Source organism: Leptinotarsa decemlineata, unplaced genomic scaffold (assembly GCF_025532065.1).
Source record: "Leptinotarsa decemlineata unplaced genomic scaffold, Ldec_3_MD MMD2_P_RNA_scaffold_14, whole genome shotgun sequence".
Classification (NCBI taxonomy): domain Eukaryota; kingdom Metazoa; phylum Arthropoda; class Insecta; order Coleoptera; family Chrysomelidae; genus Leptinotarsa; species Leptinotarsa decemlineata.
Genome location: NW_027412528.1, coordinates 2,533,553 through 2,556,466, shown reverse-complemented (window position 1 = coordinate 2,556,466; position 22,914 = coordinate 2,533,553). Strand labels below are relative to the sequence as shown.

General features: G+C 32.7%; 2 protein-coding genes across 4 annotated transcripts in view; one reads left to right on the top strand and one right to left on the bottom strand.

Annotated features, from left to right (window-relative positions):
• LOC141482887 (uncharacterized) lies at positions 1 to 21,442 on the top strand. Of its 3 annotated transcripts, none has more exons than XR_012465788.1 (6): positions 1 to 153; positions 2,977 to 3,203; positions 3,750 to 4,015; positions 4,068 to 4,249; positions 4,319 to 4,481; positions 4,624 to 4,828. XR_012465788.1 is itself a non-coding variant. In XM_074176842.1 (6 exons), the coding sequence occupies exons 2-4, from the start codon at positions 3,170 to 3,172 to the stop codon at positions 4,071 to 4,073; spliced, it is 306 nt and encodes a 101-aa protein (XP_074032943.1). In that variant the 5' UTR covers positions 185 to 630; positions 2,977 to 3,169; the 3' UTR covers positions 4,074 to 4,249; positions 4,319 to 4,481; positions 4,624 to 4,821. The 3 variants fall into 3 exon arrangements, 1 of the variants encoding a protein (XP_074032943.1); XM_074176842.1 differs by lacking the exon at positions 1 to 153 and adding an exon at positions 185 to 630 and having other exon boundaries at positions 4,624 to 4,821; XR_012465785.1 differs by lacking the exons at positions 1 to 153; positions 4,624 to 4,828 and adding exons at positions 449 to 630; positions 21,211 to 21,442.
• Positions 6,177 to 22,914, bottom strand: part of LOC111511615 (MKRN2 opposite strand protein) — a 28,891-nt gene continuing 12,153 nt past the window's right edge. The window contains exons 3-4 of the mRNA XM_074176833.1: positions 13,531 to 13,608; positions 6,177 to 8,574 (exon numbers count right to left, since the gene is read on the bottom strand). Coding sequence (XP_074032934.1) covers positions 8,160 to 8,574; positions 13,531 to 13,608 — 493 coding nt within the window. The 3' untranslated portion in view covers positions 6,177 to 8,159. The remainder of the gene's footprint in view (positions 8,575 to 13,530; positions 13,609 to 22,914) is intronic.

The window sequence follows — 22,914 nt, the reverse complement described above, 5'->3', positions numbered from 1 at the left end:
CGACGGAATTGTCGGCGAATTGACGGCACCGGTGATATATCGTCGGGCCGTCACACATAATGTAACGGCTCTACCGGCACGGCATTCTTTAACCTGATCAGTGTTGGCCCAGTGTTCTGACCCCAATATTTTGCCAGCGATCAATTTTTACAGGTAGGTCATTGGCATTAACCTAAAATATTGCCATCAAATATGACAAAGTTAATTAACTCTTGCTTGTTAAACAAATGGATAATTATAACCACTTTCTTATCTACACTGAACGTATAACACGTTAAATAGAGCATGATTCATTAGCAAAAAGTGTTTTGTTCAATTAATTAGTTTTGAAAAGAAAGCAGCTTTTACCCACGTTTTTTGAATTCTATAGGGATGACGATTTAATGATAAAATTACTGGCAATGTTATAAAGGTATCATTCAAAAATTTCACTCTGATTTATTCATCCACCCAAGTGACAAGTGACACTTTTTTCCGTCAGAGAACCAGGTTCGACGCCATCTTAAATTTGTTATTACTGAAATCGTGAGCCGTAGATGTCGACGGGAGAACAGAGAAATTATAATAATTTGAATTTGTTTACAAAAGTGATTGTTATAGTGCAGTTAGTGAAATGGACAACACAGATGAGTAAATTAATTTTTATTATTTTATTATGTCTTGGCAAATGAAAAGAAAAAGCAAACGTCAATCAAACAGATTGGCAAAAAAAATGTGAAGTCACATTGAATATTGTTAATGCTGAATTGATTGCTAGAGATTTACCTACATTATCGTCAAATTGTCACTATGAAGGTAATGGAAGTGACATTAATCACACATCTTTGGATAAGAATGAAAATAACACATTCATGTCAACATCTGATTCATATAAAGTAAAAAAATGTGAACCTACAACATCTAATCATTCTGAAGATTGGAAAAGTTTTGAAAGTTACATTGGAAGTGTCGACGATCAAAATCAAAACATATCAGACAATAGTGAAGACAGTTATTCCGATTCTAGTTATGAAGAAAGTGTACATTCTGAAAGTGATGGTCATAATGAATCAACAATTGAAAATACTGTAGTTGTGGGGCAGAACGCTAGACATTCTGTTAGTTCCAAAGAGTTTTTGAAAACATGGGCACTACAAAATAATGTGACACATACAGCACTTACCGAATTATTAAAATGGTTCAAATCTGAACCCGAAATAAAGAATCTTCCAACAGATGCTAGGGCATTATTGAAAACACCATCTAAATCCAGTTTGACAAAAATAGGAGAGGGTTATTTTCATTATTTTGGATTGAAAAATAATTTGTTGAAAATCTTTGACAAGTACAAACATATTTATAAACATTGCACCCTTGACTTTAACATAGATGGTTTGCCAATTCACAAAAGTACAAAAGAGTCATTTTGGCCCATTTTGTGTAAAATAGTTGAGTATCCAAATGAACCCCCTTTTCCCGTTGCAATTTATTCTGGGCCCTGCAAACCTCCGCTGAATTTGTTTTTATCTGAATTTGTTTTGGAGCTGAAAAGTTGCCTAAATTGTGGAATTGTTTTTCAAAATCAAATTATTAGTATTTCATGTCGATCATTTTGTTGTGATACCCCTGCTAGAGCTTAAATTAAAAATACTAAAGGTCACAATGCATATTATGGGTGCGATAAATGTTTAGTTAGAGGGGTTTATATCAATCATAAAATGACATTTTCAGATTTAAAAGCTGCCTTGAGGACAGATACGGACTTCAATTCTGGGAAATATGAGGATTATCATAAAGGTCAAAGTCCTCTGAGTGAGCTTAATATTGGGATGATATCTAGCTTTCCAATTGACTATATGCATATAGTGTTTGCCTTGGAGTAGTTAAAAAATTGCTACATTTGTGGAGAGATGGCAGTCGTCTCTTTCGATTCAAAATTGAAAAATATAATTTGTTAGAAAACAGAATTAAAGAACTTAAAAAGTTTTGGCCAGTTGAATTCAATAGAATACCAAGGACTCTCAAAGATTTAGACCATTGGAAAGCTATTGAATTTAGACAATTTTTGTTATACTTGTCACCTCTTCTTTGTGATATTCTTCCCGATCATATTTTCCATAATTTCATGTTGTTGAAATTTGGGATAACAATATTATTGTCATCATTAAAATCTGAGTACAGTGAATTTGCAGAACTTTTTTGAGATCGTTTGTAAGTAATTCGTTACAAATATATGGCAGAGATTTTTGTGTCTACAATGTCCATTCGCTCATTCATATTGTCAAGGATGCTGAACATATCTCATCACTTAATGAAGTTAATTCTTTCTACTCTGAGAATTATTTGTCATTTATGAAGCGTATGCTTCGTAAATCAAATCACTCTTTACAACAAGTGGTCAACAGAATTTCAGAAGGAAGAGAAATGAATATTAAACCAAAAATTGATGGCACATTTGTTGTTGGAAATGGTTACAGTGAAGTTAATGATGAACGTGAGTTTTATAAGAAAATCTCACATAATGGCCTTATATTTACTACCGAAATGGGAAATAATTGTGTTTATTTAAAGAACTGCAAGATACTTTTAATTAATTCTATTTTTGTTCTAGCAGATCTGATTTATATTCAAGGAAAACATTTACAAATTCTTAAACCATTTTTAGATTATCCCTCAAGTAGTGATCTAATATCATTATTTGAAGTTTCACTAGAGAATGAATCAAATGACGTTACATATCCAGTTAACAATATAATTAATAAGGGAGTTCTATTGAAATATCAGACATCATATATGTGTACTCCTTTACTTCATTGCCTTTGATATTTCCAACACAATTTTTTACTTATTTATTTTTACAGTGATATCAACTGTTGTTTTATGTATTGTATGTATATGTACGTATTTTAATAAATTATTACTATATTCACAACATGCATTTTTTTCTTGTACCTTAATTGTGTACTGGTTCAATCTGTAGATGTGTTTTTTTTGTAGGAATCATTTTCTTGTGGTAGAGTTTCCTGAAGAAAAAAACTCAGATGGAATAATACCTATGGCAATAATATCAAGTAATTGGACATTTGCAAGAAATGGAAATATGTTTTGCTATTGGCCATCATATCTTCGTTTTGATAAAGAGAAGTAAAAACTGATAAAAGCACATAGTGATCTTCAGGAAGATAAATCTATGGAATGTGCCATTGTAGTAAAGTTTTCAACTGGTATGTTTATTCCCAATTGGCCATAAAATACATATTCGAAAGTGAATGTAAATAATATATGTAAATGCTTCTGTATATTTCTACTGTAGGCCTGAAGATGGCGACAAGCGTCGCCGAAACGTTTACTAGTCACTTGCCAGTACTTAAAATTAATTGAAATCTATCACATCTAGACAAGAACTTTTTGAATTATGTTTTTACTAGGTCATCTAATTATCACTTCCATATCTGAAATCTTGTATACAGTGAGCCATCATTTCCTAAACCTAATATGATCTTGGGGTGTTTTAGTTGTGAAATTTAATTAATTTAAAAAAGATCTGAAAATGTAACTTTAACATACATTTTATGTCTTATTATAAAGAGGTTTAATTTCTAAGGTGTGTTTAAAAAATATTCTATTTTCAAAAGGTTATTTGATCTGAAATCATAGTAAATTTCAAAAAGTAAATATAATTAATTGGTTGGTTATGTCTACTTGAAAATGTACTGATTGTTAGTAAGTTTATTTATTTTTTATTTATTTATCAATTGTTGTTTTTTTAGTTGATTATGAAAGAGCTACAACAAAGCTCCATAGGTTGGAAGAGGCATCTCAGACTGAATCTGATCTGGATCATGAACATAATAAAAGAAAATTAAAAAAAAAAAAATTTTCTGATTATGAACTAGATTTTATTGATTCGGATGAGGAAAATATCATACCGAAGATTCCGCAACCTAAGAAAAATACAAAGTTTCTGACAAGTGCTTCTTATGACAACAACAACAACAGTCAAACAGTGAAAGTAAAGCATGTCAAGAAAATAAAGGTAATTTGAGCATTGTATTTAAATTTTTTTGTTGATATCCAAATATTTTCAGCTTTAATAGTTGAAGTTCTAAGACAACTGGAAAACATTAAAATAGATATCAAACATCTGATTCTAAATTCTAAAATAGAAAACTCTCAACCCCTTCCGGAACAGTTGTGTGTAATAGATAGTATTGAAGACCTTCAAGAGTTTAATACACATTTGGAAGATGAAGATTTTTTTTCCAAAGCTGTAAGTAGTTCACTTGAAGACATCAATTTTTTTATTTGGTGAATATCTACAGTTTTTATAAAATTTCAGTGTTCTCAGTTTCAAATATTTGGTGGAAAAGATGGACCTGAAACAGTACGAAAGATAATGTCCCAACTAATAACACATAAGGTGGCTCTCCAAATGAATTGGTCTGGACGGAATAACAAACAGGGATTTAATAGTTTGAAGAAGATAATAACGCTTATTCATGGTGAGTAAAATTTTTCCTTCAACTCCTGGCAGTGAGTGAATATTGTCAATAGAACATTATTTCTCATTATATCTTATGTCTTTGAAAAAAGTCTAGAGAATATAACTATCTCTATTTTTTAAATGTTTATTTTTTGTTTCAGTTTGTGTAAGAGCTAACCTATGTGCTCAAGGTACAACTATGAGTAGTGTGGAAAACACTATCAAACATTGGCTAAGAAATGCACCGGACAGAGAGGGAGGACGAGCCAAAAGGCGAAATAAAGAAGATGACCATCATTAGACGACCACTCTTTATTTTTAATTTTTTTTTAAGGAATTATGTTTATTTTTTTAAGAGGAATATATCACTAGTTTTTGTTTTCAGATAATAATTTTCAGAATATTACATATTTTTCTATCATTAAACTGAGTTAAAACTTATTCGCGATGTTCATTAAAATAACCTATCAATACTTGTTTTAGAAAAACCTTCATTAAAACACGTTGACTTGAAAATGTTTTCCATGGTATAGAGGGGGTATTATATATTGGTTCATAAAAATAGTTCTAATATAATTTTTTTAACTTACGGTAAATATTTCTACCATCATTGCTCAATTAATAGATAGAAAACTTTTCCCACGCACCAGAACTAGAGCACTTATCTCGACGCGCATTCCACTAACCAAGTTAGCATCATCAGGAGATGACTAAAATTATTTTAGTCATCACCCGATTGTGCTAACAACTTGGTTAGCGAAACGCGCGTCGAGAAAAGTGTCCTAGTTCTGGTGCGTTGGAAAAGTGTTTATAATTATCATTGCTCAATAGGTTTCGACATACCATAAACTTAAAAAGTGAAGTAGTAGAAATTTAAGGTCCTTATATGAGTAGACCAAAAAATATTTTGATTGATGCAACTAATTTTCCTTTATTTTGAGTATTTCAATATTAAATTCTACAAAAAGGATTTGAAGCTTTATATCTTCTAATGATTATCTGCGAGCGCTTTCGACAGTTGGTAGTACTGTCATCTTCTAGACACCCTCAAATAAAATAATAATAAATAAATAATAATAATATATAATATATATATATATATATATATATATATATATATTATACTTTATTTTTAAACTATAATTCAATTATAATAATGCATTCCTTTTAAATTAAATTTGTTTGTATCTGTTAATACTTAGTGGTTTCTTTATGGCATACTTGTGGGGAATTAATGGCATATTTTAGTAACCATAATCATGCCGATCACTTGCCGTTTCCAACGGCCCCGAACTGGCGGGCATGTGTCGATGGTGGCCATGCACTGGCCCAATGCCGACACTAACGGCGCGAATGATGGCATTTGTGTCGGCCGGCAGCCGGCCGGTGGGACACGGGCTGGCTGGCCCATTGATGACTCGCCGGCACCGGGCCATTCAATATTTGTCGGGCAGAAGTTGTCTAGCCATTAATGGGCCATTTATGATATGTTTACTGGGTTATTTCATAATTTCCTATACAATTCCGTTGTTTAATTTCGTGCGGAGCATATGAAAAACTGAATATTATGTGGAAAAAATTATTTGAATTCAATAATTTTTATCACCCTGTAAACCTATTTTGCAAGCGATTTCTTCTGAGTGGTTGCTTTTATCAACCTGATTTTCTATCGATATCTGATACTGAATTTTGTGCAGAGTATATGAAAAATGAATTATATACGGAAAAAATTAGTCAACTTTATTTTTTTTACACTCTGTGAACCAATTTTGCAAGCGATTATTTCAGATTGATTACTTTCTACTATTGTTAATTCATGATTCTCTATACATTTCCGTTACTAAATTTCGTGCGGAGTATATGAAAAACTGAATTATATACGAAAAAATTTAATCAACTTCATTATTATTTTCCACCCTGTGAACCAATTTTGCAAGCGATTATTTCACACTAATTACTTTCTACTATTGTTAATTCATGATTCTCTATACATTTCCGTTACAAAATTTTGTGCGGAGAATATGAAAAAGTGAATTATATACGAAAACAAATTTAGTCTTCATTATTTTTTTCCACCCTGTAAACCTATTTTGCAAGCGAGTTTTTCAGAGTGGTTGCTTTCATCAATTGTTATTCCATGATTTTCTATCGATATCTGATACTAAATTTTGTGGAGTATATGAAAAATGAATTATATAGGGAAAAAATTAGTCAACTTTGTTATTTTTTTCCACCCTGTGAACCAATTTTGCAAGCGATTATTTCAGACTAATTGCTGTCTACTATTGTTAATTCATGATTCTCTATACATTTCCGTTACGAAATTTTGTGCGGAATATATGAAAAACTGAATTATATACGAAAAAATTTATCAACTTCATTATTATTTTCCATCCTGTGAACCAATTTTGCAAGCGATTATTTCACACTAATTACTTTCTACTATTTCAATTCATGATTCTCTATACATTTCCGTTACTAAATTTTGTGCGGAGTATATGGAAAACTGAATTGTATAGGAAAAAATTTAATCAACTTCATTATTTTTTTCCACCCTGTGAACCAATTTTGCAAGCGATTATTTCGCAATGGTTGCTTTCTACAATTGTTACTTTATGATTTTCTATCGATTTCCGTTACTAAATTTTGTGCAGAGTATATAAAAAATTGAATTACCTATATGTAAGAAAGCAGTCAACTCAATTAATTTCATTCACTTTGTAAACCTATTTTCCAAGCGATTATTTCAGAGTGGTTGCTTTCTTCTATTGTTATTTCATGATTCTCAGTATATTTTCGTTGCTAAATTTTGTGTAGATTATTCATAAACTGAATTATATACTGAAGAAATCAGTTAACATGGTAAACATTATCAGTGATAATCATTTCTCCTTCCAAGTGTTTATTTGGACGAGTCTACATATATTCAATCTCTAGTTTACAAAATGAATATCATTTAATATCATTTAGGAGAGTGAAGTTTCACACTCTGCTGTATATGTGAAGTTTCTCCAAGTTTATTCATGACATAAATGTATCAATTATAACCTTTACTCCGTACGCTACTGAACGTTCGGAAGTATTCATAAATTTTGGCAGCTAACTTTAGCAGCCAGTTTCACACTGCTCAAATTGTCAAGGCCTGTCGTGTCCCAATGTTGAATTACCAACAGTTTAGGATTCGTTTGATACGATGTATCACTATTTAGGCGATTAGCTTGCACCGAGGATGAAGAAGAGAAACATGTAATGACGATTACAATTCTACCAACTGTTTAAAACTTTATATCTCAGAAATGGTGGCTCTTAGAAAAAAATGTAGATAATCATCTGAACTACAAATTTTGTATGAACTAATTATATGATAAAACTGACCGTTTTGCTGAAAAACGCGAAAAATTTGTTTTTATGACCTTCAACCTTGAGTAATTTTTTTCCAGGTATCGGACCGATAGCTAGAAATTTTATTCATAATGTACCACAATGTACCAAAGGTAAATCATCTATTATTTTGAGTAAAAATTACTGTGATCTCCAGTCATTGAAATCTCAATGAATTCGATATAATTTAAACAAAATTGGAGATTCAATATTCGTCAAACACATATGTTATTGACATGAATACACTAATAATACAATCATGTCTAAATATTTAAATTCAATTTCTCTGGAAAAATTGTGTACTTCCTATTCACTGTTATTTCTTACTTTTATGTACATAGATTCCAGTCTTTTTCAATTTTCTGTACAATGAAATATATTTCCCTGCAGATATTGTTCGAGGAATGATGAATTTTTCACAAAAGGTAGTTTTACTGTTCGCCGCACTACTCAAACTACCGTATCCTAAATTTTTCAGGAAGGTTAAAACAAAACTATAACAATTATGCGAGTCTTCTCTGTACGATTCAGGACACCAACATTTCTGATCACAGACATTCTTCAAAATTGTATTCCAGTGATTGCTCCACGATCTTGGAGCCTGATCCAATAGCAAACATTGCCCCCACTCAATGCTTTGGTGAGATCTGAGACCGTTCTTGTCAAATTCAACAATATCTCCTCTAGACGTGGTTACTCCAACATGAAGATCCTTGGAGTTGAAATAGTCACTGCACAGAACAGTTAGATTATTACACATACATCAAGGATCAGTCGAGTAATTTTGTCTTATGAAATGTTAATTGTTTGTTTGAAGGTGTTTCGTGGTGCATTTCATTAGTTCGGACTTCCATTGTCTGATATGATAAACATCAAAAAAATAACTGAAAAATAACTTATGATGCACTGTTTGGAACCTTTGGTGTAGTAATGAATATTACTGGAGTTTTTTCTCAACACCAAATCGTTATATAATCAGCTATATAAAAAAATATAGCTGAAAATTGTTTTATATAAAAATATATTGTAGAATAATAGATAAGGCAAAATTGTAAAATCAATTTAGGTTGGTATACATGTATGGTTGGTACGCCTGGATGGTTTACCTGTATGGGTTACCTTTATAGCATAAATAGGATTAGCTCGCACTAGTTCTTAGTTTTAATCTTCCTCTTTGAAGATGATCACTTGGTGATCGAAACACGTGTCAAGGTGTTAAAAATAACGATTTGTTGTTGGGAAAAAACTCCAGTAATATTGAAAAATAACAATTATATTACACAAAAAACCGAAATTACAATGAAATACAAGCAACAATAAAAAAATTAAACTATTAACACGAGATGAAAATTAAAAAAATTAATCATCAACAAGAAATGAAAATTGAAAATCAAAAGATTCCAAGCCAAGTTACTTGTTAATATATACAATCGTCTTCAGGTGATAACATCGTCTTCAGGTGATAACATTGTCTTCGGGTGATAACATCGTCTTCGGGTGATAACTGGGTGATAACATCGTCTTCAGTGATAACTGGGTGATAACATCGTCTCCAGGTGATAACTGGGTGATAACTTTTTAATTTTCATCTCGTGTTAATAGATCATTTTTTTGATTTTTTGGTTGTTGCTTGTATTTCATTGTAATTTCAGTTTCTTTTTGCGTAACATAATTATTATTTTTCAGCTTATCTTTCTGATTTTTACAGATTTTTTCAGGGATTCAAAATCAATGTATATCATATTAGATAATGGAAGTCCGAACTAATGAAATGTCAATTGCTTTCACCTATACTTATGATGCACTGTTTGGAACTTTTGGTGTAGTAATTAATATTACTGTAGTTTTTTTACCAACACCAAATCGTTATTTTAAACACCTCGACACGTGTTTCGATCACCAAGTGATCATCTTCAAAGAGGAAGATAAAACTAGAAACTAACGCGAAGCTAACGCTATTTATGCTATATAGATATCCCATACAGGTAAACCATCCACGTGTACCACGCATACAGGTATACCAACCTAAATTAATTTAACAATTTTGCCTTATCTATTATTTTACAATATATGTTCAACTATTATAGCTGTATATAAAACAATTTTCAGCTATATAAAAATTAATTTCACAATATTGCCTATCTAAATTTATTTTTGCAAAGTGTCCTTATGTAGTAATCAGTAAACCCAACAACATTATTTTAACAAGCTATATAGTATGCTCTTTGGTATAGGTCCGTCATCGTTATTCATAATATTATTGTGTTTACTTATTTCTACACTCTCATAGGCATCTAGTTGCCTGTTGTTGTTAACTTGTCTAACTAATCTTATGAACTGAAGTCTATGGAATGGTTTTGTTGCAAAATATGATGGGCGACTGCTGATTTTTCAGGTCTTTCATATTTTAAGTGTCCTATTGGTTCCTTATATCTTACTTCAATAGATCTTTTTGTCTGTCCATAATATTTTGCATCGCAGTCCTTACATTCAATTTCGTAAATTCCAGACTTTTCCGAATTCTCGACTTTGTCTTTTGGACTTCCCAAAAGGTTCTGAAGTGCATGACTTGTTTTAAAAACCACCTTCATACCTAGTTCCTTGAAAATCTTTCCAAAGTTCTTCGTATATTGGTGGTATGGAACAGAGATGTATTTATCTTGGTTTTTATCCTTTGTGAAAGTCGAGATTTCGTTCATTCTTAACCTAAACTTCTTCTTCCTTATTATGTCATCTACAATACCCCTCGAGAAACCGTTAGTGGCTGCTATTTCCTGTATTGTACGTCTTTCTTTTGTGAACCTATCATGTTTTAGGGGGAAAGTCAAAAGACGATGCACTAAAAAATTCAACCCAGCACGTTTGTGCTGTCCACAGTGATGTGAACTGTCAGGAATATACCTGTACGTGCTTGTTTCTTTCCTGAATATATCGTATTCTAACCCTCCATATTGGCTTCTCATTACCAAAACGTCAAGAAATGGTAGTTGTCCCTTATTTTATAACTAGTACGTGAATTTTATTGATGGACATCTATTATTTAAAATGGAAACAAAGTTCTTAATATTCGATTTTTTGATATGGAATATCGCGGAAATATCATCCACATACGTTAGCTAAATCCTAGGTAAATACTTCGACTTTTCTTTGGTTTCCATTTCGAATCAACAAGGGGTTTCTAATGGCCGTTCCTTCCTGTTGTTCATAACAGCAACCTTCTACCTGGAACCGATTTTGTTTCATACACAAATTAGTAAGAGAAACGAATTCATCGATTTTGTTATTATTGAAATCATTTTTCTCTAGTAATTCCCTGAGATATTGCAAGGTCTGTGGAATTGGGACGCTAGGAAATAAGAAACTAACATCAAAAGAAACCAAAATCTCACCTTCTTGCAGAACCATGTTTTTTGTATGTTGTATGAACTCTAAAGAGTTTTTTATACTAAAACTTAGTTCCGCATTAGACAAGGTTTCAAATTCCTTAGTGAGCCACTTTGCTATTTGGTAGGTAGGAGCTCCAATAGCTGACACGATAGGGCGCATTGATTTTCCAAGTTTGTGGATTTTTGGGAGGCAATATAGTTTCGACACCGTTGGGTTGGAAACTTGTAACTTTCGTTTCAGTTGAGGGGTAAGTATGTTGTCGCATTTCTTGAGGACGTCTTTTACTTCGGCAATCATCTTTGGTAACGGGTTTTTGGACAATTTCGCATACGGTCCGTTAGTAATGAGAGTATTGACCCTATCATAGTAGTCCGATTTATCCAGAATTACTACTTTGTTACCTTTGTCGGCTTTTGAATAAATAACGTTCTTGTCTTTTAATCGTTTGATAAGTTTCTTTTGGTTTTAATCGTTTTTTATTGAATGCTTTAGTTTATCTGTTATCTTGTTCTTGGAGATTTGATTCCTGACCTTTTCTCATCTTTAAAGAGAAAGATTATCACTTGGTGATCGAAACACGTGTCGAGGTGTTAAATAACGATTTGGTGTTGGGAAAAAACTCCAGTAATCTTCATTACTACACCAAACAGTGCATCATAAGTACATAATGACGGCCAGGTCAATGGAACTGAATCTGTATCGAAGTATTCAACTAAAATTAGGCTAATACAATCAGATATTTGGTTTCTAAAGAGCTGTAAAGGATATTCAGTTTTTCCAAATTTTGGTAACGTAAATATTGGTATTAAGTCTTCAGTTGCTGACAAAGTCCAAAAATTCGCCAAAGAAAAATGGTTTCATTTGGAAATCGATCATCTACCGTACCGTACACTAACCATAGTTTTTTAGAATTAGATAGTTAGTAGATAGATAGTTAGTCTATATAAAAAACTAACATATAGATTAGACGAAAATGATTACGTACAATGGAATGACTTTCAAAGAGGAATGTTTCGGATGACTGAATCAAAATATATCAGAAAAATGTGTACGCTGAATAAGAAACTCAAAACCCTCATATCTAAGCATAAATCGAAAGAAACCACTCCGAAAGTCATAAATATTGTTGAAAATCATTCATCACAATCGTTTGATAAGGAAGAGATCAACCTTTTGAACAACGATTTGAAATTTGGCATCCCACCTTCCGAGAAAGTTCTTGAGGATATCGTTGCTAGTGTTGAAAGTTCGATTCAAAATATATGCCCGATTCCTCGAAGGGACAGTTCGAGAAAAGGTCAGGAATGGAATCTACAAGAACCAGATAACAGATAAACGGAAGCATTCAATAAAAAACGATAAAAACCAAAAGAAACTTATCAAACGATTAAAAGACAAGGACGATTTTTATTTGAAAGCCGACAAACGTAACAAAGTAGTAATTCTGGATAAATCGGACTATTACGAAAGGGTCAATACTCTCATTACTAACGGACCGTATGCGAAATTGTCCAAGAACCCGTTACCAAAGATGATTGCCGAAGTAAAAGACGTCCTCAAGAAATGCGACAACATACTCACCCCTCAACTGAAACGGAAGTTACAAGTTTAGAACCCAACGGTGTCGAAACTATATTGCCTCCCAAAAATCCACAAATTTGGAAAATCAATGCGCCCTATCGTGTCAGCTATTGGAGCTCCTACCTACCAAATAGCAAAGTGGCTCACTAAGGAATTTGAAACCTTGTCTATTGCGGAACTAAGTTTTAGTATAAAAAACTCTTTAGAGTTCATACATACAAAAAACATGGGTCTGCAAGAAGGTGAGATTTTGGTTTCTTTTTATGTTAGTTCCTTATCTCCTAGCGTCCCAATTTCACAGACCTTGCAATACCTCAGGAAATTACTAGAGAAAAATAATTTCAATAATAACGAAATCGATGAATTCGTTTCCCCTATTAATTTGTGCATGAAACAAAATCGGTTCCAGGTGGAAGGTTGCTTTTATGAACAATAGGAAGGAACGGCCATGGGAAACCCCTTGTCCTCTTTGAAGATGATTACTTGGTGATCAAAACACGTGTCGAGGTGTTAAAAATAACGATTTGGTGTTGGGGAAAGAACTCCAGTAATATTGCTTTCACCTATGTTATTATATTTGAATGTGTTCAAAAATTGGTATAAAGCGTTGTTTTCAGCACTCATAACTCATACATACAATTCGACACTCATAAATTCATGTACGCTAGGTTTTATAGGAAAAAAAATAGTTACTTGTATTCGAAATAATAATTACTCACTTGAGAAAATCGCCTACAGTGGGTTTGATGACAACAGAACATGGATATTGAGATGCTTGAATGAAAGGATAGGGTATTCTGAAAAAAATTACTTATTTAATGGCCTAGGATGAAATCAGATGTCATTTTCAATTTTCGAACATGAAGCAAAAAACTCCCGAAACTGAGTAGCTGATCACTGAAACTTTTAACCTTATGGGATTAACCTGCTTTTTCACTCATCCTCATAATATGTCATATATTGAAAAGCGATAAAAAAATAAAAATCGTGTTCATTACATAATTATTGCGGGTGGTTTCACCCCGTCAGCAATTTTATTTTATATTTTCGATATCTGATAAATGCTAATAACTTGCAGATTATGGGTATTTAATTCTTTTGTATTTACGAATAATGAAAATGAACCTCAGACAAGAATTTTAAATTTTTTTGTATCGTTTTTTATGGAAACCATGAGATTTGGGCCTTATAGGCAATCTACGAAGTTAAAACTAGTAAAAATCAGGCTCTCGCATAGCTTTGATTCAATTTCACATGTAAATATTGTTTATTACTAAGAATGAGTTTTGAAGAACGATAGATATGCTCTAAATAACATATTATTTACATGTTTTCAAAACGAAGATTCTCATCGATAAAAACTGCTGGATTTTTGACACAGTCAACTACTTCCAGTTATTTTACTCAATTTTAATTTGTATCAGACCACGGCCTACATTAATTTGTAGGCCGTGGTTTGAAGATGATACTACAAATGCTTTGATTATGATTATGATTTTTTTATCGACGCGGTCACATACACCAACAATATCATTGAGATGAAATGAAAATTCAACAATTTGATTTGTGTAAAAATTGAGAATACGCCCAAAGATAAAACCTTAATTTCAAAAAGGGTGGCCAGAGTAGTTCTGATCGATACGTACTAAATGATGTCTTTTCGTTAAATGTGCTCTAAATAATTACACTGTATCTGAACTCATTCCGAAATGCGTCAGAAATGATAATAGTATTATAATTGATTCTTGCAACTGCACGAATGAAATCGAAATAACTAACATAGTACAAAGAATAGAAACAACTTTTTATAATATGATGATTTAACTGGAAGGAAAGAATAACTAGAGTAAGTAACTCAAACTAAATAAATTATAGGCTATTTTCAAAGACATAGAAATGATATTTCATAATACGCTGTGGATAACTAGAACGAACAAAACATGTAAAAAGTTTGACCTTCCACTTGAAGATGATCACTCGGTGATCGAAACACGTGTCGAGGTGTTAAAATAACGGTTTGGTGTTGGAAACAGCTCCAGTAATATTCATTACTACACCAAAGGTTCCAAATAGTGCCTCACAAGTATGTGAAACAACCCTGTCTAACACTCAGGGTTGTACACTCATCATTTACATTATCCTTCCGTTTTCGAAGGTAGGAAAAGATTACTGGGAAGCAATTCATGCCCGCCGCCCCTAAATACTCAGTGAAATACTGAAAAGGATATAGAGAAACTGTCGGCGTAAATGAAGAGCTTATTGAATGAGCAAAGTAGCAATTCAGTTGGTAGTCTAGTTTTCAAGTTTAAATTCGTGTCCATTAGACATACTTATAGCTGTTAGAAATATGAGTGACAGCTCATTGGATTCATAATGACGTATAGCAATTGTATCTTGATGATTTTGAGATACAAAAATTTTAATTGTTAACAAATGTTGAAATCTGTTTCTCCGTTAACCAGCTGTCGCCCTTGTACGAACGACAACTTCAGAAGTAGAAACTTGCGAGCTAAGGATTGACGAGGTCTTATCTTTCAACGTGCAAATCATAGCAAGAGGATTATATTCTGTTTATTATAATTTTCTCTAGTTGAGAATTATTTGAATATTTTTTCATATTTGTTCTATTATTACCGTTTTCGCAACTAACAACGAGGGGTATTTCACCTTCCCGGTCAAAGGCCCAATATCTCAAAATTGTCACAGATAACAAATTCAGCCACCCACTATGAGCCAGATAGTGGGTTAATTCTGGGCAACGTTTTTCTGCCCCACTCAGTGCCTCAATCGTGTACAATGTTAGTCGAAAGTCAACCGTTTCGTTGTGTGGCACGCACTCTCGACTTGTTGGCAATAGTTGTGAGGTGCATATTCACGTAAATAATACATTTGGTGAATTTCTAAGGAGAAAACAGCAATGGTTTGCATTGATGTATGCTTGATGATTCGTGTAAATGTCAGCTTAAAGTATGTACCTATTCTTTTCGAAAGACCATTTAATATATTTTTATGTTTATGAGTCTGAAAGTTATACATTCGAGTACTTCCGAGCTAAATTTTTGAATGTATATCATAGATTAGTTTAAGAATATTATCCTGATATATTAAGTAGGTGCCACTTTTTGCCTCTTTTCAACCTCACCACAATTTATTGGCGAGTAATAAATATCTAATTTCTCAACTTTTATTATTTCGTGGGTAACATGATTTGTACTTCGTGTAGGGATACCTGGTGCTTCGAACTACAGAGTCGTGACTCGAAGAGAATTGTTTGATGAAATGCAACAACAGAACTTGCCTACTTTTGAAGAAAATTTAGTTATTTGGAAACTGACTTTCCATCATCTGAAAATTTTTGTGAAGTTCAAATGAAATATTTGAGACATAACATTTCATATTTGAAGTGAGAATTTCAAAAAGGATGGTTGAAGGCAAATAGAACAGCAAACAAATTTTTAGTCAGTAATACTGCATGGCTGCAAGGAAATTTTGAAATGCCAAAGGTGTCATTGCAAAAACGTGTCGGTCGTTCAACAAAACCATTTTGTGAGCTATCTGACAGAAGCAAGAGAAGAAAAACAAATGAAATACTGAGATTTGTAAAGCAGGAAGTACTCTTACATGCTGCGAGGTCATCATTACCACATACATATGGTAATAGAAATGTGTCACATATGCTTTCTGAAATTACAAAGTCTCCGAAACGAGCTAGGAAATACAGGAAAGCATATTCCACATCCTCAAAGTTAAAAATGTTCAGCTAACTCCTCTAAAAGCATTGACGATATTTGTGGAAGCAAAGCTTTCAAGAAAACAATACGAAATTCGAACGAAAATTTTACCCCAGTTATAGCATTCTACAAAGAGAGAAAAAAAGTGTTACCCTCCACAAGAGTCATTTACAGTAAATGAAATATGTGCAGAAGTAAATTTGCAAGATTTGTTGAATCACACAGTTAGTCGATTATTGACATATTTAGTAGAAATCCTTACCACATTGACTCAAGGAGAACTTGATTCATTAGAGCTTATATACAAGTGGGGTTATGATGGTTCTCGGCAATCACAGTTCAAGCAGATACGAATATCTTCCAAAGTTGCTTAGTTCCTCTACAAGTAGTTTGTTGTAGGGTAAAAATCATCTGTAAAACCCGACCCCGCCGTCACCCCGATTTTGCCGTCCCATAAGAATGATATTTGTCAAAGAAACAGATATAACAAATCATGAATTTAATTATACAACATCAAAAATTGATAATTTACAAAACACCCAATTCACACAGGAAGGTGTGATAGCCAGTGTAAAGCACACAATGAAATTAACTATGGTAGATGCTAAGGTGTGGAATGCTGCTACTCAAACTTCTTCAACAATGAGGTATTATATATGCGAGGCAACCTCTATGCACTCCAATGACTTAAATGTCAAAATAGCGTTATCCCTTGACATCCCATGACACAAACAATGCATAAGATTTTGATCCATGGCGCAAAAGTCATAGATAAAGCATTATTACCAATTGGCTTGCATTCAGAAGAAGCTGCTGAAGCCAAGAATAAACATTTTCCAGGACAAACTGCAACTTTGATATTCTGTATTGGTTTTGCTTTCCTCTTATCCGTTGTTATCGAGTCTTAGGCCAAAACCTACCAATTGCAGCCATTCTCGAAAGAAACAATACATAATGCTATTACCTGCTGATTCCAAACCTGAAGTTTCTAACTTTGAAAAATCGGAAGCAGAAGGAGATGAAGAATCCGATGAAGAACCCTGGCACTTGTCATCATTTGATTAATGCAAGTTATACTACCAGATCTTTCTGTGATTTCAAAAATGAATTTACGAGCACATAATGTTCCTACTTTTGTTATTAAAAAATTGTTTTTGATCCAATTGAACCCTACAAACTTTCTGAAATATTTTCAATTTTTCCCGAAAATGATGGTGAATCAATTTCGCTAGGAAATTTCATAAATACTTGCGATCATGCCGAACGTATGGCCGTAGATCAACAAATAACTTTACTCATAATTCACATTAGAAATAAATTCAGAGGAAAAGCTGCTCAATTGATAAATTCCAGAAACCCAGGAACTTATCAAGAGATCAGAGATTTATTAAATTCTCACTTTGGTGATACGCGAGATCTAACGTCACTAATTCAAGACCTTCAGAGAATTAAACAAGGAGAAAATGCACTGACATTTTTCTCAAGACTACAAAGTCATAATGCAAAAATGTTATCTTGCATTCAAGCCTCAAACTTGACTCACGAACAAAAAATTGCACATTCAGTACTAATCGAGTCAATGATTTAAATACGTTATTGACAGGATTAGAATCCAAACTAGGCCACATTATACGAGCAAGTAACCCAACAACGATGTTAGAAGCATCAATCAGAATAAAACGTGAGATACAGCTCTCATACTTTGAAAATCAAAGATTAAATACACGTTTACCCCCAAATCAAAGTCAGAATAGACCAAGACAAATGACAAATACCCAAAATAATTTTCAAAGAAATTTTATGCAAAGCCAAAATTCAATAAGACCCATTGAAAATCAAAACCAAAGTCAAAGCTTTCAACAAGGTTTTCAAAGACTACAAAACTACCAACAATCATATATTCTAAAACCAAACTTCCAAGTACAACAACGTACACAACCTAATCAAACGAATCAATTTAGACAACAGAATTACGGTCAACCACAAAATAGGCCTACAGTAATTCAGAAAAATCCCCAAAATCCAATAAATAATAACATGAGAACCCATTATCTCGATTATAATGATTATAATGGCGATAATGTGTATGACCAAAACGAATATTTTTATAATGACAACAAATATCAAGATGAATACAGTTCGGAAAATAATTCATTTTATGATGAAAACAATTATTTTCATAATCAATACGAAGAAGAACAATTCTAAGAGGATTTTCACAATACCCTGTCTTTAGACAACCCTCCCATAGACAACCTTCCTATAGAGAACCCATGTATACGAAGCACCAATAGTCATTCAGACAATATCAATCCCCAATTACGACAAACCCAGTATACAAACAAGCTATTAATAGACCCATCATGCGTTCCACAATTAATGCCAATAACCGAGAAATTTGCGGCAGTCATCAAAACGAATATCAGTCCCGTTCGAACAATGAACAAAGAACAATTATTCGTATAAGCCCGATTCTAAGCAATCTTTATTATATAAACAGTTTAAGCAACTTTAAAATACTAATTGATACCGGAGCAGGAATATCAATTTTCAAAAAGAAAACTGTAGAAAATTATTCAAAAAGATTTAAAGAAAATATTCAAATAACCGTAGTAACTGAAGGAAAGGTAACAATTAATAAATCCGTATATTACCTTTTAGAAAAAATAGAGTTGAACACAAAGTTTATATTCACGATTTAGATATCGATTTTGACGGAATTTTAGGATGTGATTTTTTGGAACATTTTGAAGGAGTAGTAGATATAAAAGAACAAAAATTAAAATTAAATTATGGCACAAACCCGCTAAGAAAAGCAACAGAAATGATTGATGACCAAAAACCTAAAGAGAAACAAAACCAAATTAAGTCACTCTTAACCCTGAAACATCAACGGCTGAAATGAATGATATTTTTGAGTATGACCCTGATAATTATTTTTTCGAAAGTAAATATGACTATTACAAATACTTAGAAGATGAAATCCCCATCAATAACATAAAAATCGAACCAAGAGTAGAAAAAGTTTTTAAATTAAAATCGAAACTTAGAAGAACAGAAGCTATACTGTTAGCTGCTGAAAAAGAAAAAGTAAGACTTCCAAATGCTTTTGTAAAAATAAATGAAAAAGGAGAATTTTTAGTAACAGTTGTAAACGGAAACGCAATTGAAAAATCCATTGACTTCCCAGACTTACAATTCGAAAAATTTAATGAAAACGAAATTCAAAATGATTCCAGTGAAATTTTTCCAAATCGTTCAACAGAAATAAAAAGTTTGCTTCCTTTAGAACATTTGAACGAAGAAGAAAAAGAATTAATTGAGAACCTTTGTTTAGAATTCTCAGACATATTTTATATAGAAGGAGATCCTTTAACATTCACGAGTGAAATAAAACATTCTGTAAGACTAAAAGAGAATGCCCCACCAGTCTCAACAAAATCTTATAGGTATACACACATTCATAAAAATGAAGTGAAAACTCAAATTTCAAAATTACTAGAACAAAACATAATACGACCATCAGTCTCACCTTGGTTAGCCCCAGTTTGGATAGTACCTAAAAACGTGAAGCATCTGGAAAACAGAAATGGCGCGTTGTAATCGATTATAGAAAATTGAATGAACTCACAGTAGATGATAAATACCCTCTACCAAATATCTCAGACCATTTAGACCAGTTAGGAAAGTGTCAATATTTTACCACACTTGACTTAGCATCAGGATTCCACCAAATTGAAATGGATCCTAAAGACAAAGAAAAAACTGCATTTTCCGTAGAAAATGGCCTTTACGAATTCCTGGGGATGCCAAAAGCTAAAATAAGATTTGATAGTAACTTACAGCATGAATCAAAAACTTATAATATAGGTGATAAAGTATATGTGAAAGAGTCCAAAATAACAAATGAGTTAGAAAATAAATTCAACGGACGTTTTGAAGTAATAGAAATTTTCAAAAACTCAGCATTACTGAGAAATCCTGAAAGTAACCAAACAACAAAAGTCAATTTCAATAGACTGAAACCAAGTTTTCATTCAGATCGAGAATGATTCCTCTACTGGTACTTACGATTCAAATAATCAACGCCCAGTATATGCTAGTACCTGTGAACAACACTATAGGTATTTATTATCATGAAACAGGAAGCATGAAAATATCAAATGAAAAATGGACTTTATTAGTTGTAAATATATGGCACCTGTAAAAGAAGCCATTGTTTACAATCGAAACATTTTAAGTAATCTCATTCACCTACTTGAAACAAACAATTTAGGAATTAAAACTTTCAGTTCAGAGATAAGTACACATATTAGCCTTTTAAATAAAGTAGCTGATTCAGTAGAATTAAAATATGAAGAGACGCAAATAGACGCGACTGATTACAATAAGAGTAATAAGCGATATAAACGAGGACTTTTAAATGGAATAGGTTCCGTATGGAAAGCAATAACCGGCAACCTTGATGCCAGTGACGGCGAATATTTTAATGAATGTATCAACAAGATTTATAAAGACGAACACCAAATTGAAAATTTATTAAAAAACCAAATTTCAGTCACAACCTCTGTAGTTAAAGAATTTAATACTACAATACGACAATTACAGGTTGATGAACAAGCGTTTAATCTGTTTAATCTGTTTAAAATCTGTTTTTCCGTTAACCAGCTGTCGCACCCCTACGAACGACAACCCTCAGAAGTCGAAACTTGTGCGAGCTAAGGATCAACGAGGTCTTACCTTTTAACGTGTAATTCCTAACACGGGTTGGACGGTAGCAAGTGAAGATCGATCGTTCAGACTAGGGATTGAACCACCGACCAACACGGCAGTCAATTCGAGTGAATGAACAAAGCACCCACGCCGAACCGCTTGGCTACCGATGAATATATAATTCAATTTGAAGCTTGGATATATACGCTATCCTATAGAGAATCTTCAATAAACGCAAGGTTGAAAGCCATCCAAATTTGTGAACAACTTTTAGAAAGTTATGTATTTCTAGAAGATTATTCAAATGATATGCTGAATGCAATTACTTTTGCCAGACTTCATATCATTCCCACATCAATTATAAAGCCAAACGATTTAGTTTCGTCCCTTAAGGAAATTGATCAAACAATACAAAGAAACAATTCACCTTAACCAACAAGACTTTCTTCAATATCAAAATATCTAGACATAATTGAATTACAAGCTTTTCAATCAGATTCAAGACTTGTCTTCAATTAGAGAACCTGAATTATATACTGTTCATAGATTGTACCCCATTCCAATTTTGGACAATCGAACAGGGTTACATCACATTTTACCCACAAATAAGAAATTTATAGCAAAAAATGATGATTCAATGATGTATGCTGCATTTGAGAATTTAAGTTCATGTAAAAACTTGAACTATAATCTTGATATATGTCAAAATGTAATTTCGTACCCAATTGATAGTAACGCAATGTGTGTGTCAGACCCGTTAGCTGTTACAATAAATTGCCAAAAACGTGAGGTTGAAACACGAATTACCCGGTAAACATTACAAGCCTTTTAGCAAGGAAAACAAGTTGATCTGTGATGCATTGATTAGGTTTGTGATAAAAAGTAAAATAATTATATGACTGACTACATATATCCAACACTCTGTGGCAAAAGGATAATTCCAATGCCAATCCTCCCATACACACACACACACACACAAACACGAATTATAAAAACTAATTCAATCTTGAAACTCCAAGATAATTGCAATGCTTTCATTGGAAACACAAGAGTGCATTCAAAAATACTTGCAAATGAACAAAATATAACTTATAAAAGTCATCCAATTTTAATACCATATCAATGTTGCAAAGATGTACCAGAAAAAGAAAGCTTACCACATTTAAAACCTTTGAAATTGAGTAAATTGAATGTAGACAATCTCAATATTGCTCAACATAAATTAGATCAATATTCAGATCAGTTGGACCAAATTATAAATGAACCATTCGTAAACCGACATGTTTCATGGTTTACTATTTTCACAATTGTAATAATAATAGTACTTTACATATTTTGTAAATGTACAAAAAGACGTTCTATGCAAATTGATATAATGACATCAAGCAATGATGATCAACCACCTGGACCCAGAAGAACTTTCGCCTCATTACGAAGAATACTCCCAGCTCCAGGAAGAAGACCCAGTATCCACCTAGAGGAACTCATTGAGGAAGAAATTGAGTTAAGCTCATATAAATCATTTGCTTAACTGAAAGTTGCAGCACCGCATCAACTTTCTTTTCAAGGGGGAAATTGTTATATTAGAAAAATCAATGCACCCTTTTTCTAAGGATTGCACCATAATAAACAAACATTGCAACAGTCACTACGCAGTTA

Bases quoted from the DNA above. Each gene is read 5' to 3' on its own strand.
- LOC141482887 (XM_074176842.1), top strand. From the start codon at position 3,170: ATGGAATGTGCCATTGTAGTAAAGTTTTCAACTG. The intron at 3,204-3,749 runs GTATGTTTATTC...TTGTTTTTTTAG, and splicing joins TGTAGTAAAGTTTTCAACTG to TTGATTATGAAAGAGCTACA.